The sequence below is a fragment of the Symphalangus syndactylus genome, chromosome 2 (genome assembly GCF_028878055.3).
Source record: "Symphalangus syndactylus isolate Jambi chromosome 2, NHGRI_mSymSyn1-v2.1_pri, whole genome shotgun sequence".
Lineage (NCBI taxonomy): Eukaryota > Metazoa > Chordata > Mammalia > Primates > Hylobatidae > Symphalangus > Symphalangus syndactylus.
Window position 1 is genome coordinate 28,582,228 of NC_072424.2, and position 16,488 is coordinate 28,598,715.

At 42.9% G+C, this 16,488-nt stretch overlaps 1 protein-coding gene across 15 annotated transcripts in view; it reads left to right on the forward strand.

Annotated features, from left to right (window-relative positions):
• The window catches only part of XPNPEP1 (X-prolyl aminopeptidase 1), a 58,591-nt gene that overhangs the window by 11,112 nt on the left and 30,991 nt on the right, over positions 1-16,488 (forward strand). For 13 of the 15 annotated variants that reach the window (XM_055249755.2, XM_063617922.1, XM_063617950.1 and 10 more), the window contains one exon: positions 3,869-3,993. In XM_055249755.2, the coding sequence (XP_055105730.1) occupies positions 3,869-3,993 (125 nt within the window). Of the gene's footprint in view, positions 1-3,866; positions 3,994-16,488 lie in introns of those variants that run through there. The other 2 variants (XM_063617973.1, XM_063617970.1) reach the window with 2 other exon arrangements.

Here is a 16,488-nt window from a genome sequence, read left to right on the forward strand (position 1 = left end):
GTTTCATCGTGGACTAGGCCTGTTGCTCTTGGCTTTCTACTTTCCTGCACACTTTGCTTAGCTCTTGGCTGTTTCTAACATTTCTAAAAGTCATTGGATGTGGAATGAGCAGATGTCATAATACAGCACCTTGCAAGAATCTATCTGTCACTGAAGATTCATTATTGTTCATTGATACTGAAAAGATCATAGACCCAATGTTGTGAATTTGATTTAGCCATCTTTGAGTGAGCATATGTATATGCTCTGTATCCAAGTGTCTATAACTAACATATACATATGCTCACTCAAAGATGGCTATCTGTATACTTCTCCTGAAGGCAGGGATGATGTCATCTCTGTATCACATGGACAATGTAGTAAGACCCCGTCTCCCCTCAGAAAAAAAAAAAGAATGCCCCTCTGAGCAATATTCAGAAGCAGCTGTAATGCAGGGAACATGGATATGCTTGAATTATGAGTAGGACAGTTTCCATTGACTCTTCCTTTGAGTACTTCTCTCTTCTCAGACTCCTGAGGTTGAGCCCTAAGGCCTGCTTTTGAAGTTGCCCTTGCTGCAGATGATAAGTGGGGCACTTTTTCTAGCTCAAGATCAGTATGGTACCCCATAGGGGATTCTATTGGAGATAACCGTAACAACTGAGGCATAGAAGCCTAAGGTGCTGGTGATGATGAAAAGGAAGAAGCAAATGAGTATGTTAAAGAAAAAGATCCAAAAAGGACCTATGCCCCGCAGGGTTTAAGCTACAGCAAGTCAGGATGTCAATCCTTAAAGATCACCTCATGTAATTGCCTTGATTTAACTCTGCGTTACTTACAGAGTTGTGTGTTACAATGTTTTTGATTAAGTAAAATATTTTTATTTGTTAAAAAATGAGTTGGCAAACTCCAAAACACCAAAAACACCAAATGAGTTGAAATCTTATGTCTACCTAAAATCTGCACACAGATGTTTATAGCAGCTTTATTCATGATTACCAGAACGTGGAAACAACCAATATGTCCCTCAGCAGGTGAATGGATAAATGGTGGTACATCCAGACAATGGAGTATTATTCAGGGCTAAAAAATGAGCTATCAAGCAATCAAAAGACATGGAGGAGCCTTAAATGCATATTCTCTTTTTTTTTTTTGAGACAGAGTTTCACTCTTGTTGCCCAGGCTGGAGTGCAATGGTGTGATCTCGGCTCACCACAACCTCTGCTTCCTGGGTTCAAGCAATTCTCCTGCCTCAGCCTCCTGAGTAGCTACGATTACAGACATGTGCCACCATGCCCAGCTAATTTTGTATTTTTAGTAGAGATGGGGTTTCTCTATGTTGGTCAGGCTGGTCTTGAGCTCCTGACCTCAGGTGATCCGCCCGCCTTGGCCTCCCGAAGTGCTGGGATTACAGGTGTGAGCCACTGTGCGTGGCTTAAATGCATATTCTTAAGTGAAAGAAATCAATCTGGAAAAGCTATGTATTGTATGTTTCTAACTATATGACATTTTAGAACAGGCAAAACTATGGAGACAGTAGAAAAGCTCAGTTATTGTCAGGGGTTAGAGGAGAGGAGGAAGGAGGAATGAATAGGCTGCATGTGCATATAGAATTTTCAGGGAAGTGAACGTACTCTGTGTGATACTATAATGGTGGATACATGCCATTACACATTTTTCAAAACCCACAGAATGTACAACACCACGAATGAACGCAGGAGTAAGCTGTGGACCTAGGGTGATGATGATTTGTTAATGTAAGTTTATCCATTTTAACAAATGTACTACTCTGGTCGGGGATGCAGATAGTGGCAGAGGGCTGTGTGTGTGTTGGGGCTGGAGCTACATGGGAACTCTGTATTTTCTGCTCAGTTTTGCTGTGAACCTGTAACTGCTGTAAAAAATGAAGTCTATTAAAAATGAATTGGAAAAACTCATTATTCTACTTAGAATTCTAATAGTATAGTTTTGTACCAGTATATGGGATATAGTGAAATATGTATGATCACTATTCTGTAATTGGCTCCTTCTGAAGTTGTTTTGTTATGTAGACATAGGACTACAGCTATGATGTTTATCAGAACATTAACTAATATCAGCGATTGTTGAGAAAAGGTCTTTTTGAAGAACCAACTAAAGTGGTTAAGTCAGCTTGCATGATCTGTGCTTCCACTTAGGGAGTACAAGAGACTATCCCTGACTGTAGATATAGATGAAACAAGTTTAAGAATTCCTAGTAGGACCAGAGTTAACATCTTTAACATTTCATTTTAATTAGTTTTATATTTCTATTCCTATTTTGTAGTTTCTAAAGCTGGTGATTCCAGCTCTGGTTTTATTTGAATGGTAGACTCCCCTGGCGCCTTGGGACTTCGTTTGAAAACCTTGGGTCTCATCCACTCCTGCCATACTTTATTTATTTATTTATTTATTTATTTTTTGAGACAGAGTCTCACTCTGTTGCCCAGGCTGGAGTGTAGTGGCGCAATCCTGGCTCACTGCAATCTCTGCCTCCCAGGTTCACGCCATTCTCCTGCCTCAGCCTCCCGAGTAGCTGGGACTACAGGTGCCCGCCACCACTCCTGGCTAATTTTTTTGTATTTTTAGTAGAGACGGGGTTTCACTGTGTTAGCCGGGATAGTCTCGATCTCCTGACCTCGTGATCCGCCTGCTTTGGCCTCCCAAAGTGCTGGGATTATAGGTGTGAGCTACTGTGCCCGGCCACTCCCGCCATACTTTAAAGAGGAGAACACAGAGCACTGAGGCCCTGGTCCCCTTCTCCCTTGCACAGCTGGTTGGTAGCAGGTATTCACTAGAAGATAAGACTTTTGACTCCTAGTGGATGGAACTTTCTTCTCTAAATCTGTACCTGGGTATTTAACAAAAGGTTTATAAAACATACTTCTTTTAAAGCAGTCAAATTTAAAAAGCAGAAAAATACAAGAAGACAATAATCACTCCAAATTTACTTACCCAAAGGTAACCACTCTTAACACTTGGGTGACTGTCCTTCTAGAAACTTCTCTTTGCATATATACATACACAATTTTAAATAAGAACAATCTATATGTGTTTTCTTTGTCATCTGTTGTTTTGTTTTGTTTGAGACGGAGTCTTGGTCTTTTGCCAGGCTGGAGTGCAGTGGTGTGGTCTCAGGTCACTGCAACCTCCGCCTCCCGAGTGCAAGTGATTGCCCTGTCTCAGCCTCTGGAGTAGCTGGGGCTACAGGCACGTGCCACCACGCCTGGCTAATTTTTTATATTTTGTAGAGACGGGGTTTCACCATATTGGCCAGGATGATCTTGATCTCCTGACCTTGTGATCTGCCTGCTTTGGCCTCCCAAAGTGCTAGGATTACAGGCGTGAGCCACCGCGTGCAGCCTGTCATCTGTTTTTAATCACCCAGAAGTGTTGTCTAGATATCTTTCCAAATCAAATATATAAGTCTATGTAATTCTTTTCTAGGTCTGTGTAATTTTTAATGAGTACACAATATACTGTTGTATGTATTATAGTTTATTTAACTGATCATACGCTTCTCCTGTTTTTTTCTACTATAAACAAAGATAAACACCTAAATTTCTGTGTACTTATCTCCTATTCTTGAATAAAGTCCTAGGAGTGAAAGAGGTAACCAGTCAATTTGGAAATGGTTAGTAGCTAAACTTTTCTGGCCACAAATGGCTATTTGGAGGTAGTATTTAAGAACTGTGAACATTAGTGTTTCTGGCAGCTTTGGTCTCCGTCTGGTGGTGGGATGTTCAATTTGAAGACTTAACTGGGAGTGGGGCAGAACGTGGAAGGCACTTCTCTCTGTGGCCCACTTCGAACTGGACATTGAATTGCCGGGGGCAGGCTGGTTTTGAAATAAGCTCTTCTGTTGTTGCAGACAGCAGAATGCCTCCAAAGGTGACTTCAGAGCTGCTTCGGCAGCTGAGACAAGCCATGAGGAACTCTGAGTATGTGACTGAACCGATCCAGGCCTACATCATCCCATCGGGAGATGCTCATCAGGTACTGCATGGCAATGGGCCTCTCCTTTCTTTTCAGTCTTTTTTCCCCAGCCCTAATGTGTTTGTAGGATTCTAATTGTCAACCCACAACCAGGGCCACAACCAAGCCCTTCCAGGGCTTGCTATGGGGATCTGTGTCCAATAGGTCTCACTGAATGCTTGTGGATTGGCCCTGGCTTCCTTGATTCTAGTGACTTAGCCATCTTGCAATGAAGAATTAGTGGGCAAATTAAAGGACAGAAGTTCTGGAACTTTCTGTTGCTGGCATACTCCACATCTCCTCTGCCATACTCTGTTCCTAGCAGAATTGTTTGCCCTGTCTCTCTTTTGCCCAATCCAGGAGAGTTGGAGAGGCAGAGACCTCATGTGATAGGGTTGACAGGCAGTAGGGTAAAAGGATTCTAGGATCCACTGTGAGGTCACTGAGTCAGCAAGTATTTGAGTGCTTACACTGTGGTTATGGTGTTGTAGGGTTCAAAGATGAACTTAATGTTGAATATCTGCTCTCAATAGGGTTATGGTTTAGTGAGAGATGAAATAATATAAGAGTGCTATTCTTCCACAGAATCATCTATAAGTATAGTTTTCCCAACCTTTGCCTATGTATAAGGCTCTACCCATCTCAGGTATTAGACATGATATAGAGATGAGAATTGTTCCTGGTTTTAAGAAGCATACGGCTTAATAATGGAGTTTAGATGTACATGCACATACATGTATTGTAAGGTAAAATGTGGTAAGTGTGATCTAGAAAATCTGGACAGAAGGCTGTGGAAGTTTGAGGGCGAGAGGGGAAGATGTTGAAGAGCTTCATGGCACAGGGGAGGCACTTGAATTGGACCTTGAAGGATGGGTGGAGTTTGGGTAAATAGAGGGATGGGGTGGAGGAGGAGGAAAGAGGTTCTAGGTAAAAGTATTAGTGGCAGCAAAGGCAAAGAAACAGGGAAGCTTCGAGTGCTTTTCAGAAACAGTGGGACAGGTTTCCCTGGCAAGAGACCAGGGAAGTGAAAAGCAGTGGTGGGAAATAAAGCTGTTGTTACAGGATTCTTCAGTTGCAGGTAATAGAAACTGCCTTGAGATACCTTGAGCAATAAAAATGCTTTATAAGGATTCAAGGGCAGAGCCACCATATTGGCACAACTCCAGATTGTGAATGATGCTCTCAGAGTTTTGCATGTCAGGGCAATGTCAGATAGGGTGTCTTGTGGAACATGAGGGCAGGAATGCAGCAGGCCCTAAAGAAGAACTGGGACAGGACGGTTTTCAGGTCTTGCTGCATATCAGTTTCTCTTTTTCAGCCAACTGGGTGGGTTGTATAAACCTGACAACACCTACATTTATATCTTTTCCTCTCTTAGTTTCAAGATACCAGATTGATCTAGAACCTTAATCCCCCAAATTCAAAGTCCAGGGTGAGAACTTGATTGGTATATGTAGCAACTTGGTTCTGCATGGTCCTGGTTACTCTGTGTGTGTGCACGTGCGCGTGTCTGTGTCTGTGTGATGTCAGACATGAGTAATGGGGGTCCACCAGTCCACCATGATGGAGGGGGTGGTAGATAAGCGTATTTCTGTAAGTTGAGCAAAGATCACAAAACATGTCCATTCTGGCTGGCTGACTTCCTGCCTCTCCCCAGAGGTCCTAGTCTACATGGTTGCGACAAGGGCAGGCCTGTATTGACCTGGGGACAACTCAACCTCAAGATTGGATCTCTGCCTGGAGACATGGATTTCCTGGCCTTAGGAGCAAATGAAGGGCTTGAAATGAATAAGCAAAGGGATCGGATATTTGAGGCAACAGTATGAAGTTTAGCATACTTTGATGTTTAGAACAGTGTTCCCCAAACTGTGTGTGTTCTTCAGTATTCCTGTTGTGTCTTGTAAGATGCTCTACAAAAAATAAATTTTTAGTTGAGAAAATAGTGAAATGAGCTGAACAGTGTTTTTTTATTGTGGTAAAAAAGTGTATAATATGACATTTTAATCATTTAAAAATATACAATACTGTAGTGTTAACTACATGCACATATTGTTGTGCAACAGATCTCTAGAACTTTTTCATCTTGCAAAACTGAAACTGTATATCCATTAAACAGCTCCTCCCAGTCTCTCTCCTCCCCTCCTATCCCTGGCAACCACCATTCTACTTTCTCTTTCTAAGATTTTGCTGGGCCAGTCACCATAGCTCATGCCTGTAATCCCAGCACTTTGGGAGGCTGAGGCAGGCGGATCACGAGGTCAGGAGTTGGAGACCAGCCTGACCAACATGGTGAGACCCCGTCTCTACTAAAAATGCAAGAATTAGCCAGGCTTGGTGGCACGTGCCTGTAATCCCTGTGCTCAGGAGGCTGAGGCAGGAGAATTTGCTTGAACCTGAGAGGCGGAGGTTACAGTGAGCCAGCCGAGATTGCACCACTGTACTCTAGCCTGGGTGACAGAGTGAGATTCCATTTCAAAAAAAAAAAAAAAAAGTTTGCCTGCTTTAGATAACGCATGTAATTGGAATCATGCAGTATTTGTCTTTTTGTGACTGGCTTATTTCACTTAGCATAGTGTCCAAGGTTCATCCATGTTGTAACATATGACAGGATTTCTTTCTTTTATAAGGCTGAATAATATTCCATTTTATTTAGAGACTTTTCTTTTTTTTTAACCTGTTCATCTGTGGATGGTCATTTCAGTTTTTTCCACCTCTTGGCTATTGTGAGTAATGTTGCAATGAACATGGGTTTGCGGATACCTTTTTGAGATCCTGTTTTCTATTCTTTTGGATAAATGCCCACAAGTGAGATTGCCAGATCATATGATCCTTCTATTTTTAATTTTTGGGGGAACTTCCATACTGTTTTCCGCAGCACCTGTACTATTTTGCATTCCCACCTATGGTACACAGCGTTCCAGTTCTTCCACTTCCTCACCAACACTTGTTATTTTTTGTTTTGTTGTGAGGTGATGGCTCATTTTGGGTTTGATTTGCATTACCTGATGGTTAGTGATGTTGAGTATCTTTTCATATGCTTTTTGGTCCCATTTGTATATTTTCTTTGGAGAAAGTGTTTATTCAAGTCCTTTGCCCCTATGAGTTTCATAGCTGCAGGACTTCTCAGGGCCTTTAATATGCTGATGTGCACTCTGTACCTCTAAGGAGGGGATAAAGTATTCAACTTTTTTCAGACTTAAAAGTCCATGGAATTTTCCCAGTTATTTCAGGAGTGGGGTGGGAGAATCTAGTGTTCCATGGAATACCTTTATATGTTGTTCTATGATAGTACTTTTCATCTGATGATGGGTCTTGCATGTAGAGGTGGATGAAGGGAGAGGTCAGAGTGAGAGGTGTATTCAGGCACCAGCTCACTGGATGTTCAGCCTGGCAGAATATAGCAAAAGTAGAATATCAAGCTGTAATCGGGGTGGTGACATATGAGGAAGCCATGAGGCTGGGTACATAACTGTTAGATCTAGTAGGCAGTAGGAAGGTAAGGATAGACTTGGTGAGGTTCATCTGTGTTCATTAGAATAGACAAATAAGATTGATCAGCTTCAGGCTGGGTGTGGTGGCTCACGCCTGTAATCCGAGCATTTTGGAAGGCTGAGGCGGGCGGATTACCTGAGGTCAGGAGTTTGAAACCAGGCTGGTCAACATGTGAAACCCCATCTCTGCCAAAAAATACAAAAATTAGCTGGGCGTGGTGGCTCATGGCTGTAGTCCTCACTACTTGGGAGGCTGTGGTGGGAGAATCGCCTGAACCCAGGAGGCGGAGGTTGCAGTGAGCTGAGATTGCGCCACTGCACTCCAGCCTAGGCGACAGAGCAAGACCCTGTCTCAAAAAAAAAAAAAAAAAAAAGATTGACCAACTTCATATGAAGCAAAGTATCATCTTGACCAAGGACTGGATGAGGAAGTAGGCTGGCCACTGTGATTTGGGCCAGAGTTATGGTAGGAGTCGTAGGTAGCAGAGGAGCTGGGCACTCCCCCATTTAAGAAGGGCAGACCATTGCCTTGTCTTCAAGGAATTTTGTTTTTTCTTTTCTTTGGGCCCCTCTGATGAGCTCTTCCTTGTTTCCTGTCAGTCATAAGCCTTAGCCTTTGGATGTGGGATTCATGTCACCTGGATTCTCTGCTGGATTCACCAGTGGCATTTTTAATTTTCTGCCCTTCAAGCATTGGACAGTTGCCCTAGGCTGATTTGATTACAGTCACCCTATTAATGTTGAGCAGATGGTGGTTCCCGCAACTGGAGCACATTATGATTATATAGCAGTTGGTTTGGGCAGTTCTGTAAGTCCCCTGGCACAGTTGTCTGAAATTGGGGCCCCCTCCGAAAGGGTTCTCACAGGCCGTCATGGAGCCCCAGCTGAAGTCTCCTAATAGCTCTACTATTTGTGAATCTTCATCTCCAGGGGAGGCCTCAGTATACAGAAAGATTCGACCTGCTAATGTTACTTGAATTAAGAGTTGAAGGTGTCTGGTTAAGGGTGTGTTGGAAGCTTTGTAGTCTTTGTATTTCAGTTTCAGTTTTCTTTTGCCTGGAGTTAGGATATTATCTGTGTGTTTACTAGTAGGAGACAGCTAAGTCAAGTTTATCTTGATGTTCTTGGTCCTGGGTGCTGTTCCTTTGCCAGCTTTTTTTGTTTGTTTGGTCATCATAAAGCTGATTTTTGAACACCATGACTGATACTTAAAAATGTTCTATCTTTGACAGTAGGTGTGGCCTAATACATCCGAAGCAATTCCTTCTGGGAGTGGCAGTGAGGCCATCCAAGCCACAGGGGATGTTCTAGGCTTTCCCTCAGCTCTTTATCTCCTACTAATGATCCTGCAATATCAGAATTGGATGGCTTTTCCCTCCATGAGGAAACTGAGGCTCTAATCCCAGACAGATGTGTTTTCTAGCAACATTCTGAAAATACAAAATGTGTCAAGCTTGCTCGGTGTTAGCTGTTGCTCTTATTGCAGAAGTCACTGTTAAGACTTCACAGACTTACATTTTTTTGCAGTCTTGCTGTCCTTGCATCTTCATCACCCCTCTCCACTTTTTCTTTGGTAATCTTAACTGTCATTTCTATTGCTGTAGCTTAGCTGTCTGTCTTACATACATGGGGAAATTGTGTTTTGTTTGTTTGCATGTTTTCTGACTGCCGTTCAGGGCTAGGTCCTGGGGCAAATGCAGAGGGCAGATAGTTAGCATATGGGTAATTGTATGAGCTCTAGAGCCTCTCTGGGTTCAGATGCCAGATTTGCTACTTACTAGTTGCTTGACATCAGGCAAGTTACATGAAATGCTGAAGTGTCAGTTAAAGTTTCTGGGTCTCAGTTTCTGTATTTGCAAAAAGGAGATTGTGACAGTATGGTATGTACCGCATGGGCTATTGTTAGGATGGAATGGGTTCATACTGTAGATGTGAATGCTTGAAGCACTTGAATGCTTGCTGCTTGAATGCTTGATGTCACCTGAAAAGTCTTGTCATATTAGCTGCCGCTATTGTTGTTATTATTACTGTTGTAGAGATGAATGAGATTCCCTTTGAAGAGATTAAAGAATAGGTAAGCCACAGTCATAAATGTGAGCACAAAAAGAAACTGGTGAATGTCATGGGAAAGGACCTCATTAGCACTGTCTGGTAGAATCTGTGAGATACATATGTAATATTAAATGTTCTCATAGACACATTAAAGTAAAAGAGCAGTGAAATTAATTTTAACAATATATTAATCCAACATATCCAAAATATTATTTTAGCACATCATCATTATAAAAATTATTAAGAAAATACTTTACATTCCTTTTTATGCTGAGTTTTCAAATATGGGAAATTTTTACATTTACAAAACTTGGCAATTTGAACTTGAAATTTTCATTGGAAGTATTTGATCTGTGTTTAGATTTCATAAGACTGACAGTTGAAAAGGTGGACTCACATACCCAAGTTGTTCTAAACATACTTAAAAGTTTTCCAGTAACTGAATCTTGAATATCAGTTTTAAAATTTGTATTTCAATTTATTAAAGTGAAATAAAGGCCGGGCGCGGTGGCTCACACTTGTAATCCCAGCACTTTGGGAGGCCGAGGTGGGTGGATCACGAGGTCAGGAGATCGAGACCACGGTGAAACCCTGTCTCTACTAAAAATACAAAAAAATTAGCCGGGCGTGGTGGCGGGCGCCTGTAGTCCCAGCTACTCGGAGAGGCTGAGGCAGGAGAATGGCGTGAACCCGGGAGGCGGAGCTTGCAGTGAGCTGAGATTGCACCACTGCACTCCAGCCTGGGCGACAGAGTGAGACTCCGTCTCAAAAAAAAAAAAAAAAAAAAAAAAAAAAAGTGAAATAAAATTAAGTATTCTGTTTCTCAGTCACAATAGCCACATTTCAAGTGCTTAGACACATGTGGCTGGTGGCAACTGTAATGTAAGTTTACTTAAAGTGTGAACTGAATTCAAAGGTGACAGAGTATTTTAAGCCAGCAGGATCAAGGAAGTCTTCATGGAGAAAGTAGGATTTAAATCGGAACGTGAACAGGTAGAATTTGGATGCAGGGAAAGAGGGAGAGAAGTACAAGAAATACCATGGATATCTTTTTTTTTTTATTATACTTTAAGTTCTAGGGTACATGAGCACAACGTGCAGGTTTGTTACATATGTATACATGTGCCATGTTGGTGTGCTGCACCCATTAACTCATCATTTACATTAGGTATATCTCCTAATGCTATCCCTCCCCCCTCCCCCCACCCCACGACAGGCCCCGGTGTGTGATGTTCTCCACCCTGTGTCCAAGTGTTCTCATTGTTCAATTCCCACCTATGAGTGAGAACGTGCGGTGTTTGGTTTTCTGTCCTTGGGATAGTTTGCTCAGAATGATGGCTTCTAGCTTCATCCATGTCCCTACAAAGGACATGAACTCATCATTTTTTATGGCTGCAAAGAATTCCATGGTGTATATATGCCACATTTTCTGAATCCAGTCTATCACTGATGGACATTTGGGTTGGTTCCAAGTCTTTGCTATTGTGAATAGTGCCGCAATAAACATACGTGTGCATGTGTCTTTATAGCAGCATGATTTATAATCCTTTGGGTATATACCCAGTAATAGGATGGCTGGATCAAATGGTAAGAAATACTATGGATATCTATGGAATTAGGAGAACATGCATGACAATAAGCTTGAAGAAGAAGGGAGGACAGTGGCCTGGTTAAGACCATCCGTGAATTACCCCTGACTGGTCATGGTTGTCCTTGACCACCAGAATCAGGATTTTAGAGTGACATGATCAGAGGGAGCAGTGTTTAGTATGGGTTGGAGAAAGGAGACCCTGGGAATTGAGAAACCTGTTAGGCCTTGCAGAATCTCAGAGTTGGGGTAAAGAGGGCCTGGACTTGGGTACTGGGGTTAGGAGCGGAGAGGAGGGGTAGGATTTGGAGAAGTAGTACAACCTGGATTAAATGTGGACCTTTCAGGTAGGTGGTAGAGGGGATTCGGAAGGTTTGAAGCCTGAGAGTGTTTATGGTGCCATCAACAGGAAGAAATGGGTTCCTTGTTTTAGTTCCTGTGGAGAAGAGAGAGATAGTTGGGGTAACTCTGTTAAGTGCGACTCTGGATCCTTGCTGTGACTGTGAGAACAAGAAGGAAGGGCTGGTTTCATGTGTGACCTGCCATAGTAGCCTCCTCAGTAATAGAGAGGCTGCTGTTCCCTGCGGCTCTTGTTCCTAATTGTTTCATTTCAGTGTAGATTCTGGGTTGATGGAGTTTCTCCTACGGTTGGGGAGGGGAGGGTGTTGGAGAAGTGAAGGGGAATCTTGAATTCTGTCCTTTTTGTACTTTCCAAAACACAAATATACACACCCACACACTGTTCCCTGCTAGAGAGAAAACATATCTCAAATGCATAATTACGCAAGGACTTGGCACTGCAGTGGTCTGCTTCTCTCTGTCCTCTGCAACTCTAAGGGTTTCTTCTTTTTAAACTCAGAACAAGGGTTGTAGTATTAGGGTTGTGGTATTAATGAGCTTGGGACCCGGGGGACTTTTATAGCAAGGAATCGTCTGTTCTCTCTGGTAATCTGGATACTTTCACGTACCGTCCTAGTCGTATATTGGGATTCGTGGGCACCACTTGCCTCAAACCAGGAGAATCCTTGGTTGGAGTCAGAGCTGTGCCAGCACCGCCTTTTAGAAATCCTGATTCCTCATCCTCCTCATCTGTAAGACCCCATATTATGTTGTTGGGCTTGGCTTAGTCAAAGGGTGATATTTTGTCAGGGACTGACTCTGCCAATGTGAATTTTTGGCTTTGTTTATGGTTCCTCCTCCTGGAAGACATGAATCAGATTTTCCTAAACTCTTTGGACCCTACTCCATTCTCCTGGAGTCAGCTTCCTGTTTTGTTTTGTATTTCATAAACAGGCTTTCTCTTGGGTTAGGGTTAATGATTTTTATCCCACAATGATTTTATCTGTTGTGCTAGAATAATGCTAGCTGTGGCAACACATCTCGAAGTTTCAGTGGCCTGGTATTGTAAAGCCTTATTTCTTATTTCATGTAGCAGTATAGAGTGGGTGTTCCTGGTTGGTGGGGGACTTCCCTCTACCTTGAGGGAAAGTGATTCAGGGATCTAGGCTCTTTCCATCCCATAGTACCACCATTTTAGCTGGTAGAAGGGGAAAGAGTATGGACAGGGCACACTCATTTGTAAGAGCCCCGACCCGGGCATCACCTCTCACCCACATTTCATTGGTAAGAATCAGTCATGTGACCTCACCTCAATGTAATGAGGCGTGGGCATGAAGGCCTCACTGGGCAGCTGCTTTCCAGTGACTCTTCTAGACTAAGGAAGGAGCACGAATCTTTAGACAGCTATCAATTTTTCCCACATACCCTGACTTGGTTTCTTTTAGGAGAGAAAAAAATGCCAATAACTTATATTTGGAAACAAGGAGTCCACATCTCCATTCACAGTCTAACCTTTGGTACTTCCTGTGGACCAATGGCCATTTATTCATTCAGTTTCATTTTTCTTGAGAGCCTCGTATGTTTGAGGCACAGTGCCAAGCTCATGGCTGATGGGAGAAGAGGGTCAGGGAGGGGGAAAGATGTCACCCTAATGTGGACTCTAGTAACTTTAGTTGTGCTTATCTTGGCAGTCAGCTGTCAGCTTTACTTGGCAAGTTCCATCTGCATGTGACCAGCCATGTTGATCCCTCTTCTTAAAACCCAGCTCTGGTCATGTCACCACCCTCTCTTCAACTTTTAGTGTCTCTCTAGAACTTGCAGGATAAAGTTCAAGCCTCTTAGTGTGATGTTTGAGGTCTTTGACTATTTGTCTTCAGATGGCCTTCACAGAAATCTCTGCAGCTGCTCCCTTGAACTTCTTGCCCCTGCCATTAGGCTAATTGGGTGTCGCCTCGTGACAGGCCTCTTGCCTCTTGCTTCTGGGCCTTGTCACACCTTTCCCTCTCTCTGGACTGTTTTCCTGCTCTCTTCACCTATCGTTGGTGGCCCAGTCAAACTTCTGAGCTTGGCCTGATGGATCTAAGGCACATCTGAGCATCCTTTAAACTATAGCAAATACCACACTGCATATTCAGCATCGTTTATATGGCTGTTTATTAGTGTTAATATTTCATGGAATATCTGTCTACTATTGCTGATTGTCTACTTCGATAAGATAGTTTCTTATATTTGCTATAGAGTCAGGCTCGGTGCAGTACATAGCAATAAGTGCTGCAGTTCATCAGATGTTTGGCATGCACTAATTGCTTTATGTCACACCTCAACCCTTCAAGGTGGGCATTATTTTCATCCCCATTTTACAGATGAGGAAGTTGAGCCCTAGGTTCACCTAGCTAGTAAGTGGGGAACCAGGCTTGAACAGAGTTCTAACTGCTGGTTGTAGGAGATGTCTATTATGTGGCTGATGAAAGTAGAGGTAAGTGCAGCATACACCTCGTATTCCTTGTTCCCTCAGAATTTATAATCCAATTGTGAGACTAGATGTGTACAACTTCTGTACAAAATTAGAAGAGGTTGCTTGGCAGCTTGCAAGGGTATGGGCTTTCGAAAGTCAGACCTGAGGCTGGATGCAGTGGCTCATGCCCGTAATCCCAGCACTTTGGGAGGTCGAGGCGGGCGGATCACTTGAGGTCAGGAGTTCGAGACCAGCCTGAACAACATGGCAAAACCATCTCTACTAAAAATACCAAAATTAGCTGGGTGTGGTGGCGGGCACCTGTAATCCCAGCTACTTGGGAGGCTGAGGCATCAGAATCGCGTGAACCTGGGAGGTGGAGGTTGTAGTGAGCCTAGATTGCGCCGCTGAACTCCAGCCCAGGCGACAACGCAAGACCCCGTCTTAAAAAAAAAAAAAGTCAGACCTGATTTCAGATCTTGGTTCTGCCATTTACTGTGGGGTTACCTTGGGAAAGTTAGTTATTTCTCTAAGCTTCATTTTTTTCATCTGTAGATTGGCGAGGAAGGATACCTTCCAGAGCTGCTGTGAGGATTAGAATGAGAGGAAATGAATATAGTTATTGACTAGTAGGTGTAGAGACAATAATAAACAATGCAGACTAAATAATCTTAGCTAACATTATTTGTCAGCATTACCCAAGGTAGGGTATGGATAAGTGCCAACATGGATGGTCCTGTAAAATTCAGAGATGTGGGAGCCTCTGAAAGCTGAAGTGGGTCAGGCAGCTTCATGGAAGAGGGGGCACATGAACCAGATTTTTGAGAGATGACTAGCTTTTTTTTTTTTTTTTGGTAGTTTACAGATGCTTTATTTGGCTATGTATTGTTTATATTGTTGGAATTAGATGCCAACATTTAAAAATTGGGTAATTTCTCGTGAACCCATATTTCTAGCTTCTTCTGAAATACTGAAGGTTGGCAACATGTGGCCTGCATTTCAGAAATCAGAGCTGAGTAGGAGCTGCTGTCTTTAGAAAAGATATCCTTTGTCCTGTACCCTGAGGTATTTGAGTTTGAAACCCCATTTATAATCCCTTACCATCTTTTCCCCATTAGATAATGTATTAGTTTCCTATCACGGCTATAACAAATTACCACAGTGACTTAAAACAAATTTATTCTCTTATGGTTCTGGAGGTTTGAAGTCTAAAATGGGTCAGCAGGGCTATGTTACTTCTGCAGGCTCCAGGGAGAGTCCGTTTCCTTGCCTTTTCCAGTTTCTAGAGGCCGCCTGCATTCCTTGGCTCATGGTCCCTTCCTCCATCTTCATAGATATGGTTGAGGTTTTAACTGGATGTAGGGAAAAGCTTCATGTGTCTTTCTGCTTGTTCATTTATAATACAGATGTGGGTTGAGCATCTACTGTGTGTCACCTGTGCTGAGTGTAGGGACAGTGACAGGACAGATATCCTGATCTGATGGAACTTATATGCTTGGGGGTAAGATGGGGGTTCAGGAACAAGACAATAAAAATATAAAAAGTTCATTAAAAAGAGAAACATTGCCCAGCATGGTGGCTCTTGCCTGTAATCCTAGCACTTTAGGAGGCTGAGGCAGGCTGATCACTTGAGCCCAGAAGTTCAAGACCAGCCTGGCAATGTGGTAAAACCCCGTTTCTACAAAAAAAAAAATAAAAAAATAAAAAAAATAAAAATAAAAAAAGTGTGTGCCTGCTGTAGTCCGAGCTATTCAGAAGATTGAGGTGGGGATTGCTTGAACCTGACAGGTCAAGGATACAATGAGCCATAACTGTGTCACCATACTCCAGCTAGGGTAACAGAAGGAGATTCTGTCTCCAAAAAAAAAAAAAAAAAAAAAAAAGACAAATATCTAGAGTATGTGTGTGCTATATAGAGACTTAAAAGTGGCCAGGTGGCTATTATAGCTGTACTACAGGTAGGCCTCTCTGTAGAGGTGATATTTGATCTCAGATATAATGATGAGAAGGACCTAGCCATGCCATGATCAGAAAGACGTTTATAGGCACAAGGAAGCACATGTGCCAAGGCCTTGAGGCAGGAATGAGCTCAGGATATGCAAAGAGCAGAAAGGAAGTGGGTATGGCTGGAGCATAGTGAATGGGAGCAGAGCTGCAAGAGGACTGGCAAAGTCAGATCAGCTGGTACCTTGACTGGGCCAGAGTTTGGATTTTATCTTAAATATAATAGGAAGCCATTGGAGGGTTTTAAAGAGGTTGCCAACATGATCTTAGATATTTGGAAAAGCTCACTCTGAGTGTATGTGCAGAGTGGATTGTAGGGGCGGTAGTCCAGGTAGAGATGATGGAGGCTTGGACTGAGTGCTGCTATTAGAAATGGAGAGAAGTGGGTGGTTTTGAGAAAAAGCCAGCAGCTGTGCTTCTTTGTGCTTTTTCCTAGCATGCTACAGCTTTGGTTTATTTTAGGCCCTATGCTGTGCTCTGAGGAGACCGCCCCTGGGCGTTGCCAGCTTCATGCCTGGGAGAAGGAGAGTGACAGCCCTGGGCCCAGTGCTTGTCTGGCTTCTGCATAGCCTGTCAGTGTGGAGGTG